Source organism: Cervus elaphus, chromosome 15 (genome assembly GCF_910594005.1).
Source record: "Cervus elaphus chromosome 15, mCerEla1.1, whole genome shotgun sequence".
NCBI lineage: Eukaryota > Metazoa > Chordata > Mammalia > Artiodactyla > Cervidae > Cervus > Cervus elaphus.
In genome coordinates this window covers 34,543,866-34,563,428 of record NC_057829.1, presented here as the reverse complement: position 1 = coordinate 34,563,428, position 19,563 = coordinate 34,543,866, and the positions used below count along the sequence as shown (strand labels likewise).

General features: G+C 49.1%; 1 protein-coding gene across 1 annotated transcript in view; it reads left to right on the top strand.

The window, feature by feature from the left end:
* The window catches only part of ZCCHC24 (zinc finger CCHC-type containing 24), a 63,896-nt gene that overhangs the window by 9,627 nt on the left and 34,706 nt on the right, over positions 1 to 19,563 (top strand). The window contains exon 2 of the mRNA XM_043925289.1: positions 3,061 to 3,261. Within this exon, the coding sequence (XP_043781224.1) occupies positions 3,061 to 3,261 (201 nt within the window). The remainder of the gene's footprint in view (positions 1 to 3,060; positions 3,262 to 19,563) is intronic.

Below are 19,563 nucleotides of genomic sequence, written 5' to 3'. Positions count from 1 at the left end.
GAGGGTTGTTATTTGTGAAATTGCATTTCCCAGTCATGAGAATGAGTCACACCATTTGGAACTTCAAGTTTCTTGTTTGGATGAACTTTTCTCTGGGAGACTGGGGCAACACTGCCCTCCCCCAGACCAGTTTGGATGAGGAGAGGCCTAGAGACAAGCTAAGGAGAAACCTTAATGGCTGGAAAGTCCAGGTGCTCCCAAGGCCAGGTAGGGATGGGAAGGTTGTACCTTCCAAGGGAGATTGAAAATGCTGACTTGGGCTTAGGGGTGAACGGGGTGTGGGGAGTTAGTGTTTAGTGGGGACAGAGTTTCAATTTGGAATGATGAAAAATTTCTGGAGATGAATGGTAGTGATGTATGCACTGTAAATAATGTGAATGTGCTTCATGCTGCTGAGCTGCACGCTTAAACATCGTTAAAAGGATAGGTTTTTAGGTAACGTATATTCTACCACAGTGAAGCAAAGCAGATTCTGGGCCCTCAGTCCCTGGTGGCTGCTTTGGTAGGTCTCAGGTGGGACCCAGGAAAACTGTATTTGTTAAAAGTTTCCCAGGTCATTCAATACAAGTGTGGACACACTGATCTAATCTGTAAAATGGGGACAGTGACTCAGAGTTGTGGTGAGCATTAGTTATCTTAATACATGTAAAGCTTCCAGCGCCAGGGACATTAAAGTTCATGTTACTAGTATCATCTAATCCCGCTTTCGTTGGGACTCTCCCCACATCCCTTAAGGTTGTCCTGTCTTGGCTCGCATACCACTACCCCAAGGATGGGGGACCCTCTCCCTTTCAGGATGGACCATCTGGGGCCACCTGGGAGCTGGAAAGTTGTCCTCAGACTGGATGCAGGTTCGTGTGGGATCTTCCACAGTGGCCCTTGCAGTGGTAGAGCAGAGATTTGTGACACCATGGATTATACAGTCCATGGAATTCTCCAGGCCAGAATGCTGGAGTGGGTAGCCTTTCCCTTCTCCAGGGGCTCTTCCCAATGCAGGGATCGAACCCAGGTGTCCTGCATTGCAGGCAGATCCTTTACCAGCTGAGCCACCAGGGAAGCCCAAGATGTCATCAGGAGCCTTTAGGTTCAATGCACAGTCCCTGAGGACTGACTGTGTGTTGGGCCTGAGCTGCCCTGGTTGTCGTGTCTGTCTTTCCTTCCAGATCCCAGGCTTTGGTCCAAGCCTACATGAGAGAGAAAAGAGGCCCAGAGAGGGAAAGGGCTGGGCCAGGGTCACAGAGCAGGGTGTCCAGGGAGCCAAGAAGAGTAAGGGCTATGTCCTCCAGGGAGGAGTGATGGACCTCCAGAGGCATACATGTGTAAGGTATGGGCTCTGTCCTGGTTGGAGGAGGGGTGTCTTGATTCCCTGGGACCAGCTCTCAGCTTACTCCCCTCCCTTCCAACACTGAAGGGACACAGAAAAAGAACTGTCCCCACTGGTATGCCCAAGAACTGGAGCCTAGTAAGCATGAGCCCTGTGCCCAGGTTTGTCATCAGCCCCTGGGGAAGCTACCTCTTTCTAGCCTTGGCCTGGCCCCAGGAGAAGGGTCTCATGGCCATTCCCTGCCAGCCTCACTGCAGGCCCCACCTTTGCTGAATTCCAGTGTGCCTGGCCGCCCAGAGCCCGTGACTCCTATAAATAGAGGCTGTATACACCAGGAGGGGGCCTGGGCCGCGTCTGCTTTGAAGCCAGGCAAGACATCTGGTTCCTGTCAACTGGAGGTGGGAGAGGTGAGAGAGGTGGGCCGTTTCCTCCCCGGGCTTCCAGAGAGCTGGCCCAGGCTGGGCTGAGGGCTCCCCGGACACACGGTGCACGGGCGTCGGGCTGCAGGAGGCCAGGCAAAGTGCCGAACTTCAGTCTCCTTTTCGGTACAGTGGAAACAAGGCTGTGAGCTGGTCAGCCCACCAGCACATGGCAGAGTTCTGGCTCTAGCAGGTGGCTTTCTGCTGCTTGTCTTACTCCCGGCAGTGTGTAAAGAACTAATGATTACCATCATCACCATCATCATATACTGAGTACTTCCCCAGTGCCAGGCAAGAAATAAAGGGTTATGTTAGCCTCCTAGAAACCCTTGGAGGTAGCTGTCATTAATCCTGTTTACTGGATGGGGTCACTGGGGTCCTGAGTGGTTCACTGGCTTATCCATGGATGCACAACTCAAGCTGGGATTTGAACACGGGCTCCAGGAAGCCAGAGCCTGCAGGTGACTAAAGAGTTGGTATGAAACTAGGAATAAAACCATCATATGACCCGGCAATCCCACTCCTCGGCATATACCCTGAGGAAACGAAAATCGAAAAAGACAAACGTTATCCCATTGTTCATTGCAGCACTATTTGCAATAGCTAGAACATGGAAGCAACCTAGATGTCCATCGACAGATGAATGAATAAAAAATTGTGGTACATATACGCAATGGAATATTATCAGCCATAAAAAGGAACACATTTGAGTCGATTCTAATGAGGTGGATGAACCTAGAACCTATTATACAGAGTGAAGTAAGTCAGAAAGAGAAAGATAAATATCATATTCTAACACATATATATGGAATCTAGAAAAATGATACTGAAGAATTTATTTACAGGGCAGCACTGGAGAAATAGACATAGAGAATAGACTTATGGATGTGGGGACAGGGGAGGAGAGGGTGAGATGTATGGAAAGAGTAACATGGAAACTTACATTACCGTATATAAAATAGATAGCCAACGGGAACTGTCCGTATGGCTAAGGAAACTCAAACAGGGGCTCTGCATCAACCTCCAGGGGTGGGGTGGGGAGGGAGATGGGAGGGAGCTTCAAAAGGGAGGAGATACATGTATACCTATGGCTGAGTCATGTTGAGGTTTGACAAAAAGCAACAAAATTTTGTAAAGCAATTATTCTTCAATAAAAAATAAATTAAAAAGAAAAGATCAGGGAAGACAAAAAAAAAAAAAAAGAATCGGTATGAATTTGTGTGTGTGTGTGTGTACGAGCCTGTGGAAGTGTCCACAAGGCTGTGGCTGCACCAGTGGCCAGGCCTCCAGAGGGCTCACGGCCTCTGTCCCCTTCAGGCATTGAGCAGCAGCGTGTACAAGAGTGCCTCACCCTACGGCTCCCTCAATAACATCGCCGACGGCCTCAGCTCCCTCACCGAGCATTTCTCCGACCTGACCCTCACCTCCGAGACCCGCAAGCCCAGCAAGCGGCCCCCACCCAACTACCTGTGCCACCTGTGCTTCAACAAAGGACACTACATCAAGGACTGCCCCCAGGTAAGGCAGCCCGGCCCCGGTGGGGGCTCGGGGCCCTGGCTGGCCTGTGGACCAGCCTCCGTGGGTAGAGGAGGCAAAACAGCTCGCCGGGGTCCCTTCCTCCAGCACCTCGCCCCGTGATCGCTGGCCACCACTTCTTTGTCCCCTCTGGTTTTCCTGGGTCAGGCTAGCTGGTGTGGATGGGACAGAGCCCCAGCTTGGGCCTGCACTGGCTGGTCAGCAGTCTGGGAGAGGCACCCCAGAGTGAGATTCTGGGCCTTCCAGTCTCCCCTCACCCCACCCCAGTCTTCCTGCCAAGGTGGGTCCTGTTACCATTGGGCAGGAGGGGCCAGTGGCTTCCTCAGGGCTCTCCTGAGAGCCCATCACCTCCCACTCACAGGGAAGGAATGTGGGCTCCGGGCCAGGAACCCAGATGTGCGCCCCCTCCCCCAGACCCCACCTCTGCCTGCTCTTCAGCCTGCAGCCTGTGAGGGGGAGGGGTGCCCCCAGGATAGGTCTGGGTGAAGGCCTCAGGCAGGGGCTTCCCAGGTGGCTCAGTGGTATAGAATCTGCCCGCATTGCAGGAGACACAGGGGACACTGGTTCGATCCCTCGGTCAGGAAGATCCTCTGGAGGAGGAAATGGCAACCCACTCCAGTATTCTTGCCAGGAAAATCCCATGGACAGAGAATCCCATGGGACAGATGGACAAAACCCCACGGGCTACAGTCCGTGGGGTCACAAAGAGTCGGAAGCAGCTGAGCACGCACACACGAAGGCCTCGGGCACGGAGGGCTGGGCATTGCTCCCTGGGGTGGGAAAGGGGTCAGGAGCAGCCCCCATCTCTCCCCCAGTGTTTCTCTGCAACAAGGTGGGGCTCCGGCAGCAGACCCCACTCACTGGGCGACCCCTAACTCTGCCAGATGTGGCTTTGGAATCCTGGGGAGAAAGGTTAACAGTTGGCTTACATACAGTATGAGATTATCAGCGATTTTTTTTTTCCTATTATTTTTTCATACTTTTCACTGTTTTTATGGTGTGGTACTACTTTTATTTTATACGTGTAATGGAAATGGAATCCTGGAAACTCAGAAAATCCATGTAGCCTTGCCCTCCAGATGTTGGCAGCTGAGGGTGTGGCCAGGCAGGGCTGGGTCCCTCCAAGACCAGTGGGGGTGCCGAGGTGCCAATCACCACTCTTCTCAGGAATGGCTACGCCATGCTTTAGGTCCCTGCTCCTTCAAGTACAGTCAGCCATCGCCACATCATTGTCGCCCCAGAGCTTGTTAGAAATGCAGAACCTCAAACCCAAGCCAGAACTGTGATTCCTGGTGATTCAGCTGGTGATCTCAGCCTCCCCCCGCCCCTGGCCAAGAGAGGCCCACCCAACCTGAACCCACTGCTGGCTGCCCTCCAGATCCGCACCCCCTGGGCAGATGTGTGCAGTGAGCAAGGGACCCTTGGCATGAGGGCACCCTGGCAGAGGGTCAGGCCCCTAGCCCCCAGGGTTCTAGGGATGGGACGAGAAGCCAGCAGGTGGCTGAGGATCTGGCTGGTGCTCAAGGATGTGCCTAGGCCCACCCAGGGAGCAGCCTCCCGTGCCTTCCCTGACTGAGCCCCCCACGCCACCCTACACACAGGGCCTGTCAGCTCTCAGTCACCCTGCCTCCAGGGCGGAGCAGGACTCCGCCCTGTTTAAGGAGGAGATGGACACTGTGCTAAGTGCTCTCCAAGCATTTCCTTTAACACTCACATCTGCCCAGTGTGCTGAGAACCTTCTGTTATGGGTGCATGAGCGCACCTCCTCAGAGCTCCCCGAGAGTGTCTACTGGGTGGGCAGCCCAGGAAAGCTTCTAGGAGAGGGGCTTGAGTGGGGCTGACAGGTTGATGAGTAAGGGGTGACCGGTATCCAAAGGCAATGGATGATGAAGCAGAGGCAGAGGGACAGCGACGAGGTGTGTGTGTGAGTTTTGTGTATGCGCTGCTCTTTCCCAGATGGGGCCAGAGTCTTGCCAACGTGCAGGATAGAGGGTGCCTCTCCTCAGGGTCTCTTGCTTCCTAGCATGGTGCTATATGTTACACAGTGTGTTCACGAATCTTGTGCAGGGCTCTCAACTCTGTGGCCGAAGTAGGAATAATAGCCCGATTTTACAGCTGAAGAAACAGAGTCTCAGGAGAGGACAGCTGCAGAGAAGGCTGAACCCTGCTCTTGGGACCTCGGTGCTCTCTGCTTCCTTGAGCATCCGTGCTGCTCCAAGCTGAGAAGCCATAGCCTGTGGAGCCTCACTTTCTCCCTAGAGGTCCTTTTCTAGCCCCATATCAAACCTGATTCTGTCTAGGATGCCTGCAGGCCCGAGGACCGCCCTTTACTCTTCACAAGGGTCACCATTTGTAAAATGAGGCTGTCAAGAACACTCACATCGTGGGTTGCTGTGGGGACTCAGTGAAGTAATGCATGAAAAGTGCTTAGCACAGTGCCTGGCACCCAGTAAGTGCTCAGTAACTTGGCTAGCATTGTTTTTGTCTCCCTTATGTCACATATGTGGAGTGCACATGCCTGGCTAAGGATTTTAGCAGGCTGGAATAGGATTGCATGCTCCCCACCTCTCTGCTGACCACAAGCCCCAGGTGCTGAACTGAATTCATCTCTGTACCCCTCTGCCTGCCCAGGTACCACACAGTGCAACAGGTGCTCAGTATGTGCCTGAATGAAGGAACAGGTGGAAACCCTTGTTCCAAATGAACTATTGTGTAAGAGCTCAGCACTTTCAATATTTAAAAGTGGAATGCTTATTTCGGCTTTAATGAGATATAATTCAACTATTTATAATAGACAAGTCGATGATTTTTAGTATATTCACGGAGTTGTGCAGCCATCACCACAGTCAATTAAAGTACTTTCTTGTCACCTTAAGAAGAAACCTCATACTCTTTAGCTATCACCCTCTGGTCCCCCATCTCCTAACAACCACTAATCTACCTTCTATGTCTGTAGATTTCCCTATTCTGGACATTTCATATAAATAGATTCATATAATATGTGGCCTTTTGTCCCTGGCATATGCTTTTACTTAGCATATTGTTTTCAAGTTTCGTCCATGTAATAGTGTTTATTAACTCCATGATTCGGGAAGGGTTCCATCTGCTTTTACTTTCTGGAAGAGTTTGTGGAGAATTAATATTAATTCTTCTTTAAATGATTGGTGGAATTCACCTATGAAGCCTTCCAAGTGTGGGTCTTCTTTTGTGGGTAGGTTCTTTTAAATTACCAATTGGATCTCTTTATTTGTTACAGGTCTATTCAGCTTTTCTGTTTCTTCTTGAATCAATTTCTATAGTTTCTGTATTTCTAGAATTTTTCCATTTCATCTAAATTATCTAATTTATTGGCATGAAGTTTGTTCGTAATATTCTCTTATAATCCTTTTTATTTTATGTTTCCCTCTATCATGTCTGATTTTTATAATTTGAGTCTTCTCTCTGTTTTTCTTGGTCATTCTAGCTGAAGGTTTTTTAACTCTGTTGAGCTTTTCAAAGTACCAACTTTTGGTTTGGTTGATTTCTTCTATTTTTTTCCTACTCTCATTTCATTACTTTCAAATGCTACTCTTTTAAAAATTGTGGTAAAATACATATAACATAAAGTGTACTATTTTAACCATTTTTCAGTGTACACAGTTCAGTGGCATCAAGTACATTCACATTGTTGTGCAACCATCCCCATCAACCATCCCCAGAACTCTTTTTATCTTGAATAATTGAAACTCTGTACCCATTAAGCAATAATTCTCTTCCCTCCCCTCACCCAACCCCTGGAAACTATTATTATACTTTCTGTCTCTAAGAATTTCACTCCTCTAAGTACCGCATATCAATGGAATCATACAGTATTTATCCTTTTGTGATTGGCTTATTTCACTTAGTATAATGTCCTAGAGGGTCATTCATATTATAGCATGTGTCAAAATTTCCTTCCTTTTTTTTGCCTTGTGATATATTTTTATTAAAAACTTCCTTCTCTTTTAAAGGCTAAATAATATTCCATTGTGTGTGTGTGTGTGTGTATCTGTGTGTCTGAGTGTCTACCACATTTTATTTGTTCATTTATTCATCAGTGAACAACTGGATTGTTTCTACCTTTGGCTGTTGTGAATAATGCTGCTTTAAACATGGATGCACAAATATCTTTGAGTCCTGCTTTCAATTCTTCACTCTAATCTTTATAATTTCCTTTCTTCAACTTGCTTTATGTTTAGTTTGCTCTTCTTTCTCTAGTTTCTTGAAGTTGAAGGTTAGAATACTGATTGTACATTTTTTTGAATCAAATGGAGGTGTTTTTAGGTATAAATTTTCTTCTGAGCTGCATCCCATAAGTTTCAGTATGTTGTATTTTCATTTATCACAGCATATTTTCTAATTTCCTTTGTGATTTCTTCTTGGACCCACCAGTTATTTAGGAGTATGTTATTTAATATCCACATATTTGTGAGTTTCTCAAGTATCCTTTTTTAATGATTTCTAATTTTATCCAATTGTGGTTGGAAAACACATTTTATATTATTTCAGTGCTTTTAAATTTATTGTGGTTTGTTTCATGGCCTAAAATTTGGTCTGTCCTGGAGAATAGTTTATGTGCGCTTGAGAAGTATACAGATGGGTGGAGTATTCTGCAGATGTCTATTAGGTCTAGTTGATTTATCGTGTTGTTCATGTCTTCTGACTCCTTGTCGACATTCAACCTAGTTATGTTGTAAATTATTGTAAATAGGGGTATTGAAATCTCTATTATTATTGAATTGACAATTTTTCTTCAGTTCTGTTGCTTTTTGATGGATGTATTTGATGCTCTGCCATTAGGTACATCTGTGTTTACGATGGGCTTTCCATGTTGTGCTGGTGGTAAAGAATCTGCTTGGCAATGCAGGAGGAGCAAGAGACACGGGTTTGATCCCTGGGTCAGAAAGATCCCCTGGAGGAGGGCATGCAACCTACTCCAGTATTCTTGCTTGAAGAATCCCATGGATAGAGGAGCCTGGTGGGCTCCACTCCATAGGGTTGCAAAGAGTCAGACACAACTGAAGTGACTGAGGACGCACACATGCTTGTTTGTAATTGCTGTATTTTCCTGATGGAGTAGTCCTTTTGTCATTAGAAAACATCCCTCTTTATCTAGCAATATGTTTTGTTTTAAGGTCTATTTAGCCTGATATTAGTGTAGCCTGCCTTCTTATGGTTGTTGTTTACCTGATATATCTTTTCCCATCCTTTTAGTTTCTATCAGTTCATATCTTTCAATCTAGAGTGTGTCTCCTGTAGACAGCATATAGTTAGATCTCGGTTTACTTTTTATCCAACCTGACAATCCTTGCTTTTTGTTTGGGTTGCTTAATCCATTTACATTATTGATAATGCTATTGTTAATGCTCTTTTTATATATGCTATTATTGATATAGTTGGATTTAGATCTGCCATTTTACTTTGTTTTTGAAATTGCTCATGTTCATTTTGTTCCTTTGTTCCTCCTTCACTGCTTCCTTTTTCATTAAGTGTTAATTTTCTAATGTAACATTCTAATTTCTTTAAGTATTTTTTTTACCATTTTTTAAAGTTATTTCCTTAGTGGTTGCTCCAGGTCTTATACCCCTTAACGCATCAAAATATGCTTCAGATTTATACTAACTTAACTCCAGTGAGAAATGTTACTTAACTCCAAAATAAAAATGTTGCTCCCTTATGGTTCTATTCTTTGTTCCTTGTTCTTGTGGCATTATTGTTATACCTATGTATATTACAGACTCAACAATGCTTGTTAGAATTATTACTTTATTTAACTTTCTGTGTTTTAGAGAAGCTGAGAGAAGAAATGAGACCAATTATATATTTATTGCTTTTTTCATGTTAGCCTTCTTATTTCACATTTTGAATTCTCATCATTTGTTCTTGTTGATTCAAATTACCACTTGGTGTCATTTCCTTAGCTCAAGACACATTTTCTCCCACCCACCTTCTTTGTGCTATTATTGGAAAAGGTACTATATTTCTATATGTTATAAGACAAATATTTTGAATTAGCTAAGAGAAGAAAAGAAGTACACACTTATACTGTCTTTTATAATTACATAATTACCTTATCAGTGCTCCTTGCTTTTTAATGTGTATGTTCATTGGTCTTTGGGGTCACTTGCTTTTAGCCTGAAGAACTTCCTTTAGTATTTCTTGAAAGATTGGTGTGCTAGCAGTGGGGAATTATCTGGAAATGTCTTTATCTCACATTCATTTTTTTAAAGATTGCTTTGTTGGGTATAAAATTCTTGGCTGACAGATTTTTTTAATTTGAGCACATTGAATATGTTATCCCACTGCTCTCTGGTCTCCATTGTTTCTGATGAGGAGTCAGTTATTATTATTAGAAATCAATTGTAAATGACATGCCATTTTTCTCTCATTGCTTTCAAGATTTTTCTCTTTAGCTTTCAGCAGTTTTACTGTGATGTGTCCATTTGTGAATCTCTTCAGCTTTATACTGCTTTGGGTCTGTTGAGCTACTTGGATGTGTTGGTTAAAGTTTTAAATCAGATTCGGGAAGTTTTCAGCCATCATTTCTTTGAATGACTTTTCTACTTCTTTCTCTCCTCCCTTCTTGTGGAATGACTTTTAAATGGTTTAAATGCTTTTAAAATCTCAAATGGTCTGACTAGGGGTGGAACATGCAGAACCCTAGGCCAGCCCTCCCTGGGTCCTGAAGCTGCCATGGAGCCCCAGGCTCAGAGAAAGGTAGCAGTGAAAACCTGGTTAAAGCATTCACTGCCAACAGCCTGGGTAGTGGGATACAGGCACCAGAGGATGGTAACCTGTTAATTGATTATTTTCCAACCTTAAGGGTAGAGTGAGGTGTCCAGAGTTCAGCTCCTTAGACTGGTGAGGCTTCTCATAGCTACCAGGTGCAGTACAAGGGGATTGGGCACTGTATGAAGAGGAACCCCAAAAGCAGCGGCAGAAAGTGCTGGAGATAAATTTCCAGTGTTGGTGAAAGGCAACCCCTCTTTGTGGGGTGAGGCTGTGCCTGGCCAGGATTTCTCTCCAGCCAGCGTCCGCACTGGCCTAAGAAAGCTAGGATTCAAGAATGTTTATCATTGACCTCTTTAAAAAACCTGTCCCTGTAGCTATCTGTATACATGTGCCAGGTTTCTATTCAAGGGTAATAATAATAATATGAACAGCAATAATAGTATTCTCTAAGCATTGAGTTTACCTCTGAGCTTAGTGTGTAATATGTACCGTTCCTTTAATGATCTCAAAAACTCCAGCAGGTCAATTGCCAGATGATAAAACCAAGGCCCACAGAAGTTGGGTGGCTCGCCTAAGGTCACACAGCTAATGAACAGCAAAGTTGGAATTGAAACTCAGGCCTTCCTGATTCCAGAGCCCATGCTTTTTAAATTAGATCCTACCACCAGCGTCAACATCCAGGTTTTGATCTCCACCATCATTCTCAGAAAGTCAGCGTTTTTTAAAAAGATGGGTTGCTAGAAATAAAGAGGGACGAGGACAATGTGGACAAAAACCATATCAGGCCTGGTCTGGCCAAGTCATTGTATCTGGCAGATTCCTCCACTGGTCCAGCCTCGGGGTGTTTGCTGCCCCAGTGCAGTCAAGGAGGCCAGGGCTGGTTGGGGTGCCAGCGGTGGTGACCACAGAAATTCCAGGTGGCTGTAGGGGAGTCATGGGTGCTCTCTGTTGGGCCTGCCCACAGGGTCACCCGTGTGTCTCACGTTGGCTTCTGCACACGAATGTGGCAGGACCTGCTCTGCATCATCCACATTTGCCTGTATGGTATGTGTGTATATGGTGGGGCCTTGACTAAGTGCCACATCCGTGTTCAGGACACATAATCTGTCCAGGACAGAGCCAAGCCCAGCCCTCAGTACAATCTCCCAGCGCTTCCTGAGCTCCTACTCTATGTCAGGCCTGTGCTGGACAAGTGCTTGACCTTTGCCCACAGTGGCCCAGTGTGGACGACAGAAATGCTGTTGACCGTTCAGGGTGGTCAGGGCTATAACATTTGCAGTGAGGGACCAGCTTTGCCTGGGGCTTCATGGGAGGCCTCAGAGAGGAGGAGTCTGAGTGCGGAGCGGGGAAGGCTTCCAGGAAAGTGTGTTAATAGTAGGAATTTGCTTTCCGGGAACCACGAGCCCTTGGCGACAGCTAGCACTCTGGGTGTCTGAGGGGAGGAGCGGGAGGTATGGCTGCAGCAGGTGGTGGAGGATTTGTGTGCCAGGCTACACAGTCTGGACTTTATCTGGAGAGGCAGGAGAAGCCATCCAGGGGTTTTAGGTGACACACTCAGATTGGCATTTTGAAAGATCACGCTGGTGGCAGTTGGGAGGCCAGGCTGGAGGAGGCAAGACTGCAGACCAAACCAGTCCAGGCACAGGGAGAGATGATAAGACTGGATACAAGGCAAGGGCAAGGAAAGTTGGAGGTGAGGGGACAAATTTTAGACATGATGAGAAGGTAGCGTTCATGTCGCCTGGTGACCAGGTGAATAGGGGGAACAGGGGTAAGCAGTTAAGGAGGTGCTGCTAGATCGCTGAAGTCGCCAATGGGGTGCCACTACCTGGGATTCAAATACACTTGCCTGAGAAGATAGGTTTCTCTTCCTTTATTCATTTAGCGACATTTATTGAACACCTACCATGTGCCAAGCACGTAGCAGGCATTTGAGGATGCCATAGTGGACAAACTAGGAAAGAGTCCCACTCTCTTGGAGTTCATGTAGTATTGGGTGAAGTCAGACAATAAGCACAAATCAATAAGAGAAGAAGGAGATACGAGATGACAAGAACTGCTGTGCAGAATATGAGTGCTTTGACCAAGACTGCCAGGCCAGCTTCTCTGGGAGAAACAGCAGGCATGCCAAGGCACTGCTCTTTCAGGGGCTCACAAAAATATAGTAATTTTCATTTATCTTAAAACCAGAAGGAAAAAATGAATAATAGTAAGTGTATAATAATGAATCCAGTCTGAGTGATATTTATCTTTATGCCAATAAGGTCATAAAATAGTGGCTCAGATGGTAAAGAATATGCCTGCAATGCAGGAGACCCAGGTTCAATCCCTGGGTCAGGAATATCCCCTGGAGAAGGGATATTCTTCAGTATTCTCCAGTATTCTTGCCTGGAGAATTCCACGGACAGAAGAGCCTGGCAGGCTACAGTCCATGGGGTTGCAAAGAGCCGGGCACAACTAAGCAACAGATACTTTCACTTTCACTATGGAGGAGGGGACCCACAGGTGTCCTCCCTGAAGAGTGTCTGAGGCTGCTTTAGGTTGGATGGCCACTGCAGGCCTCTCTGATGGATGATATGATGTGAAAACTCCAGATACTACCTTTCCTCTGAAACTCAGACGGGGTTGAGTGTCCCTAGGCCAACAGGAAGGACCCTGATGTTAGTGAAGGGACATCTTGTTGAGGTCAGAGGAAACAGCTTCAAACGTATAACCTCAAAGCCAGAGTTCAAGTTCCAGCTCTACTTTTTACCAGCTGTGCAACCTTGGATGAGTCACTTGCTCTCTGGGCCACCTTTCCTCATCTCCAAATTGTATCTGCTACTGCAGATCAGTACAGGGCTCTTTGCCTCGATGGCCCACCGGAGCCTCTGTAGGAATGGAGACTGGGGTACAGATGGGGGCAGTCCGTCCAGGACCTAGTGTCCTCTCCTGCAGCCATCTGTCACCCTTCATGGTGGTCATGCCCAGCCACGCCCAGCTGGCAGCCACCCATCAGGCGGGCGCTGAGCTGGGAGCAGAAATTCTCTAAGTCCTCAGCCTCCACCACGCCCACGATGTTCTTGGGGGGCTAGTTACTCCTTTGAGGGAGGTCTTAAGGATGTTGGCACCTGTGCCTCCTGCGTCCAGCAAGGACCAGGCGCCGTGAGGGGTCTGGGGAAGGTCTGAGCCCAGGGGAGCTGCCATTCCTGAGTCAGCATGCCCAGGGCTGCTAATGAAATCCAGATGTCAGACAGAAAACAATCATCTCCCCCACCCATCTGGCAGCTCGGGTTTCTTGGAGATTGCAAAAGAAGAAGAAAAATAGAGCAGGGAGAGAATTGAATCCTAGAACAGCTGAAACCTTAGAGGTGGGATGTGAATAGTCTCAGGGTCTTGCTCGGGGCAGGGCAGGAGATAAGGGGAAAGTGAAGGTTGGCACAGATCCCCTCCTCCCCACCCGGTCTCTGCAGTTCCTGGACCCCAGGCTAGAGTAGGCTGGTCCCTGTGTGGTGTCCCAAGGAGACCGGGAGGGCTGTGGCCCCCAGCCCATATCTGACTTCTTCTTGGGTTTTCCAACCCCTCATTGTGGCCCTGACTTCTCTGCAGGCCTGAGTTTCCTCTGAGGCCAGAGTAGCTGAGCCTGGGGAGGGAACAGGCAGAAACGGACAGACAGAAGCTCAGGGCAGGGACCACTGATTAGTTCAGAGCTATCAATATATGGATGTGGAAACCGACGTTTTCTCATGGCGCTGGGCTAGGGACTATAAGGACTACAAGTTACAAAAGATCAATGGAGAGAGGAAAGGAAGGAGAGAGGGAAAAGGAAGAAAGGAAGGGCAGGAAGGGAGAGAGAAGGAAAGAGAGTGGACACACAAGGTCATTTTGTGACTCCAGTGAGGAAGGACTGGGCTCAGGGAGGTGGCTTGCATTGCACGTAGCAGGTGTCATTGCACAGGCTTCCTTTTAATCTTGGTGCCTGGGCTTGATACTCCAGAGCTCCACACAGAACCTGGGATGTCGTGAGTGCTTGGAGAATGTTAGCTGGGACGGGTGTTCATAGGGATGGTATAGTGCCTGCTAATTTTGGGGTGGTCCTCCCCAAACCCTGTATTGTGGCCTCGAGTCTTTCCTTCCTCCCCTTCCAAGGCCCTCACTTTCTGGTGTCGTGATTCCAAGCAGAGCCTTTAAGCCAGCTCATCTGGGTTCAACCTCCAACAGTGCCTCGGACTAGCTGTGTGCCTTTGGGAAAATCAGTGAAAGATCTCTAGGCCTCAGTTTCCTCCTCAGTAAAGTGAAGATGATAGAAACCTATCTCACAAGATGTTGTGAGAATGAATGAGTTATTTTATCTGAAGTGCTTCATGGAGAACACTTCATATGCATCGTGTTAGCTGTTGTGGCTGTGTTAACGACCATCATGATTGCTATGCCTCAGTTCAGCTGTTCCAAGTGGTTGTGAAGTCCCAGAGGTCTAAAAAAGTGTTTTAAAGCTATGGAGTCATCAGAGGGGTCGCTGGTTCTCTTATCCCATTGTTACCGCACAGGACAGGCTGCCTTCAGGGTGGGCTGCAGTAAGGCCATGTGATGAGCCTAGGCTTTCTCAGGAGGCTTGGGAGGGTGACTGGGGCAGGCTCTGATGACTTTGGGTCTTGCAGGTTGGCTTCAGGGATGAAAGGTTAGGTACTGGGTCCCGGAGGCTCCACTCTGTCCAGGGTGGGGGCGCTGGGAGGAGGGGTGATGAACCATGGCTAGAAGGTGTCAAGTGCACCTGTGGGTTGTCAGCTGCCCTCTGGCCAGGCAGAGGGATGGCCGCCAAGTGCTTACCCTGGCAAAGACAAGTGGGAGGGGTGGACAGACAGGGTGTGGGGGTTCACGGGACAACCACTTTGACATCCTTCCTGCTGCCCCAAGCCTGGCAAGAGAGAGTCTGAGAGGGCCGGTTTCACATCCTCTGCTGCCAGTTCTGCTTTTAAATGGATCACAGAGAGTGACTCAAGGCCCCCAGTAATCTCGCCGTGTCAGCTGGCCTCACCTCAGTTCTCTATCTCTGGTCCCTGAGGGACAGGGGTGATGGCAGAGTCTGGGAGCCAGAACCTGTCCCTGGTCCTTTAACCAGCTTCAAAGCCCAGGGAATGGAGGGCTGGAGCAGAGTGACTGTATTCTTGGGCTGACTAGCTCACTGATGTCACCTCCTCCAGGCAGCCCTCTCTGATTTCCCCTTTCCTCTAAGCTCAAAGGGACCACCCTCTGAGTCTCACTGAGCTGGGCTCAGAGCTCATTTCCGCCCTTCCCCAGCTCTGTCTTTGTGTTACACAGCATCACCCAACCATCTGTGAGATGGGCTTACCCACTTGCAAGATATTTGTGGGAAAGGGGCTAGCTGTTCCAGTGCTTGGCATCCCATGAGCGCTCAGTGGCAGCTCTTGTTAGTATTACTTGCTAGGTTGCTGGGCCTCCCTGAGCCTTATCTGCTCTTATTTGTAAAGGGAGGCCCCACGAGCCTGGCTTTGTAGAGTTGATATGTAGGGGGTGAGAGGCAGTCTAGGATGCCGTGGTCCCTGAAACCTCCTCTTTTCCCTGCCCTACCCCAGCCAGGCTGCTCAACCACACACGCAGGTGAATGGTGCCCATAGAGACCCCCGGCCTGCAGTCCTTTCCCTAACATCTCCTTCCCGCCCCCTTTCAGGGCTCAGCTCAAACTCACCTCCATGAAGACTTCTTCCCCAGCAACCCAGGCCCACCAGCTCTTCTCTAGAATCCCACTTTTCATGATCTACAACCCCATCAAGAGCCTGGTTCTAAGGCCTCCCATGGCTTCTCACCTGTCTGCCTCCCCACCTTATCTTCGGAGGACAGATGATGCCCCCTCATTATAGGCTCAGTGCCCTGCCCTGGAGCGTGGCCCCAACCTGGGCCCCCCAGGAGGTGGTTCTGGCTGTTTGCTGTTTGAATTCTGCTAAGCCCCTCCCATCCCAAGGCTTTGCCTGTGCTGTGCCCTCAGCTGATAGTTCGCTCTCGTTTGCTCCATCCTTTCCTCCAAGCCCAGCACAAATGTACCCTTTCCTGTGGAGGAGCCCCTGTGTCCCTCACCCTCCCACCTTGCTCCAACTCTCTTGCTGAGCTTTGCCTAGCCAGGAGCCCATCCTCACACGATCGTCTCTCCTGCTTCCTGGGGGGCCCACCGCGGGTAAGGTCTATGTCTGCTTGGCCGGCAAGAGGGCCTGGGCTTTGGGGTCAAAAGCCTTGAGTTCTTATCCCAAGCCTCAGTAGCTGGTCCGCTTTGGCCAAGTCCACCCTGCCCGTGAGCCTTCACGACCCCTGAGTACTTAAAGCGGGGTCAAGCCATGAAGCCCATCAATCAGGGCTTCTGTGAGCTCCAGAAACAATGAGGTAGGGGCAGGCAAACCCATTTAGAAAACTATAAAGTCGTACCATTTGCCCCACTGCCCAGTGAGCAGCTGAGCACAGGCCCTGCATACAGCAGGCGCTCACAAAGCGTGTGTTGAAATAATTAGGGGTGAATGAGTAAGAGTGCATGGGTTCCTAGGGTAAGTGTGAGCCCGGAGGTTGCCATGGACTCTGCTTTCATCTGCTGGGGGTTCTCGGAGGCGCGTTTTGATAGTGGCAGTTTCCCTTCCCATTGCATCTGGGTGGCCCCTCAGGACGGAGTCTGGACCCCATGGCTTTGTCTGGGGTAGGAGGTGGCTCTGTGTCTGGTTTCTAGGACTTGATACCATTGACTTGGCTTGCTTTTAAGATCTGGGCTTCCTTTCTCTCACCAGCCCCTCCCACATATAAGATTTGGGCTACAGAGAAATCAGGCAACAAATGCAGGGAAGGAACACCCATGGAGTGGGGTGGAAAGCCTAGAGAAATGTGCCCACCCTCATACCTGGCCTGCAAAGTGCCACCATCTCACGATCTCCTAGGATGCTCATTCTAGCCTGCACCGTGTCTGCAGTCCATCTGGCCACCTTCTTCTCCCACTTCATCTTTCCCTCTTCTCTCCCTTCCTTCTTTTATTTTGTAACAAAGTAGCACAGAGAGGTTAGGCAACTTGCCCTTCATCCCAAAGGTGATTAGGGTCAGGCCAAGTCTCTCTGACCCCAGGAGCCCACCTTTCCCACTGGCCCTCTCTGCCCATGAGAATGGACCCATCCTCCAGGACACTCTGTACGCCTGCTGTGCTCTGGCCCAGGCAATAATCAGGCTGCTGGAGAGAGCGTCCCCCACCCCCCTGCCCCTCGGCTTTCTCTCTGCCTGGCATCCCCGCACTTCCCTGACTTTGGCCAGAGAGGGAGGCTGTGTGCAGGAGTTGAGTGTATGAGGAGGTGGTGAGGAGGGGCGTGTTCCCAAGGTGGTAAGCTCAATGACACAGGGTAAAAGCAGACAGAAGGCCAAACTCCCCTCACTCTTTGGTATTAAGTGTGACGCGTAAGCAAGGCTGTTATCTCCTCCCCTCCCAGGCCTTCTAAGCCCTCCCCTCCACAGTCCCTCCCATCCACCAGTCCTTCCTTCCTCTGTGTTCCCAAAGGACCCTTGCACAACCAGCATAGTATCTTTGACTTCTCTTCTGACTGTGATCTGGGGCGGGGGCGGGGATGGGCAGAAGTGCGTGAAATCACTACTGGCAAGTGCTGCTTCTCACTGTGCCCCCAGCATCGGCCGTGGCACCTGCTGCAGAGCCAGGCCATCGTGTGGAGATGCCGTGAACAGCACGGTAGCTGACAGGTGCAGGGAGCGTTCTCTGTGTCCTAGGCTCTGCTCTAAGCCCTTCACATGTGTTGACCCATTTAATCCTCACACCAGCCCTCTGTGGGCTTGTATCATCCCCACTGCCCAGAGGAGGAAACGGAGTCACAGAGACAGTAAGTGACTTGCTCAGGGTCACACGGCTCAGCTCCAATCCAGTCAGCAGTCTTGCTTCAAAGGCTGTGCTATCATAAATGTGTGAGGCAGGAAGGGAGAAATGAACAAGACTCAGCTGGGAGGTGGGGAAGAAAAAGAAGGCAGGCAGCGAATGTTGGCTGAGCATCCTCCACGTACCAGGGCGAGTGCTGAGTCCTGGCACATCATCCATGTCCTCAGAGATGTCAAGGAATTCTCCCAGAGTCACCCAGAAGCCAAGGGCAGGGTGTGGGTGTAAGCTCAGTGAGCCTGACTGATTCCTCACCCTCTGGTCCATCAGCTGAGACCACTGGGAGCCAGATCAACAGCCAACACAGTTCAGTGAGGGACCCTGGAGATCCCCAGGAAACTTCGGAGCACAGGAGCTGGCCTCTGCCTCCAGGCCGGCACAGCTGAGTAGAAGGCAAGACAGGGAGTCACTGGTTCAGGGCACTCATTGCCAAGGTGTGTGTGGTTCTGAACAGCCATGGAGAAGGAGTTTAGAGGAGGCACTGCAAAAGACACAGGTTCAACCCCTGGGTCGGGAAGATCCCCTGGCAAAGGAAATGGCAACCCACTCCAGTATTCTTGCTTGGAGAATCCCATGGAGAGGAGTCTTGTGGGCTACAGTCGATAGGGTTGCAAAGAGCTGGACATGACTTAGTGACTAAACAACAATGGTAACCAGGTGGGTGACCTTGAACAAGCCCCACGCCCTTGCTTCACCTCGGTTTTCCCTTCTGTGCAGTGAACCCAACAGTCTGCATCCTTTCTGCCTCTCAGGGATGCTTTGTGGCTCTCATGAGCTGACAGAGCTGGAAATGAGTTGCAAACCATGCCTGACAAAAGTAAAGAACTCTTAGGAATAGAAAGCTTTTTATGTATGAACATCTAGAGGCTTGCTTCTCAACGAGGGGCCCATGGACCACCAGCCCCAGCAGCAGCAGGAGCTTATCAGAAATGCAGAGACTTGGGCCCCACCCAGACCTACTGAATCAGCGTGGGCATTTTCACAAGCTCCCAGGTGGCTGGTGGGCATGTTAATATTTGGGAAACACTGGTCTCAGGACTATCTGGGCTCCTACTTCGCCATTCCTGGAGACTGTCTTTCGGGTTTTCTTTCCATGGCCTGGCGGGAAATCTCCATCTCACTGGAGGAAACTCTGGCCCAGTAGGACCCCTGCCCTGCTAGACAGCTTAGGAGCTGTGAGCACGTCCGATTGAAGCTGCAATCAGACAGCTCTGTCGGCCTCTGATGCTCTGGTGGCCCCTGAGGAGTGCCACCCCCTCATCATTTGTTTGGGAGGTTAGCTCCCACCAGAGTCAGCAAGGCCAGCCAGACCTGCAACAGGGGCACCCTTGGTGGGCTGTGGGATGGCTGAGGATTTGCTCTGAGCAAGTAGAGGGCATTTGTGGCCAGATAGGCTCCATCTTCATGCAGGGGGGCAAAGGGCTAACACTGCAGCAGGAGTGTTTCAGGTTAGACATAAGAAAGAACTTCCTAATGGTTTGAGGACAATGGCAAAGGCTGCTGAGGGCATCCATTCGATCAAATGTGTGGCCATTTTGGGTGAGGTCAAAAGGCAGAGGAAGAAAGGATTCCCAGAAGTTTCCTGTCCTTGAGACCATTTTCGCTTAGAGAGGTCAAGTGACTTATCTAAGGCC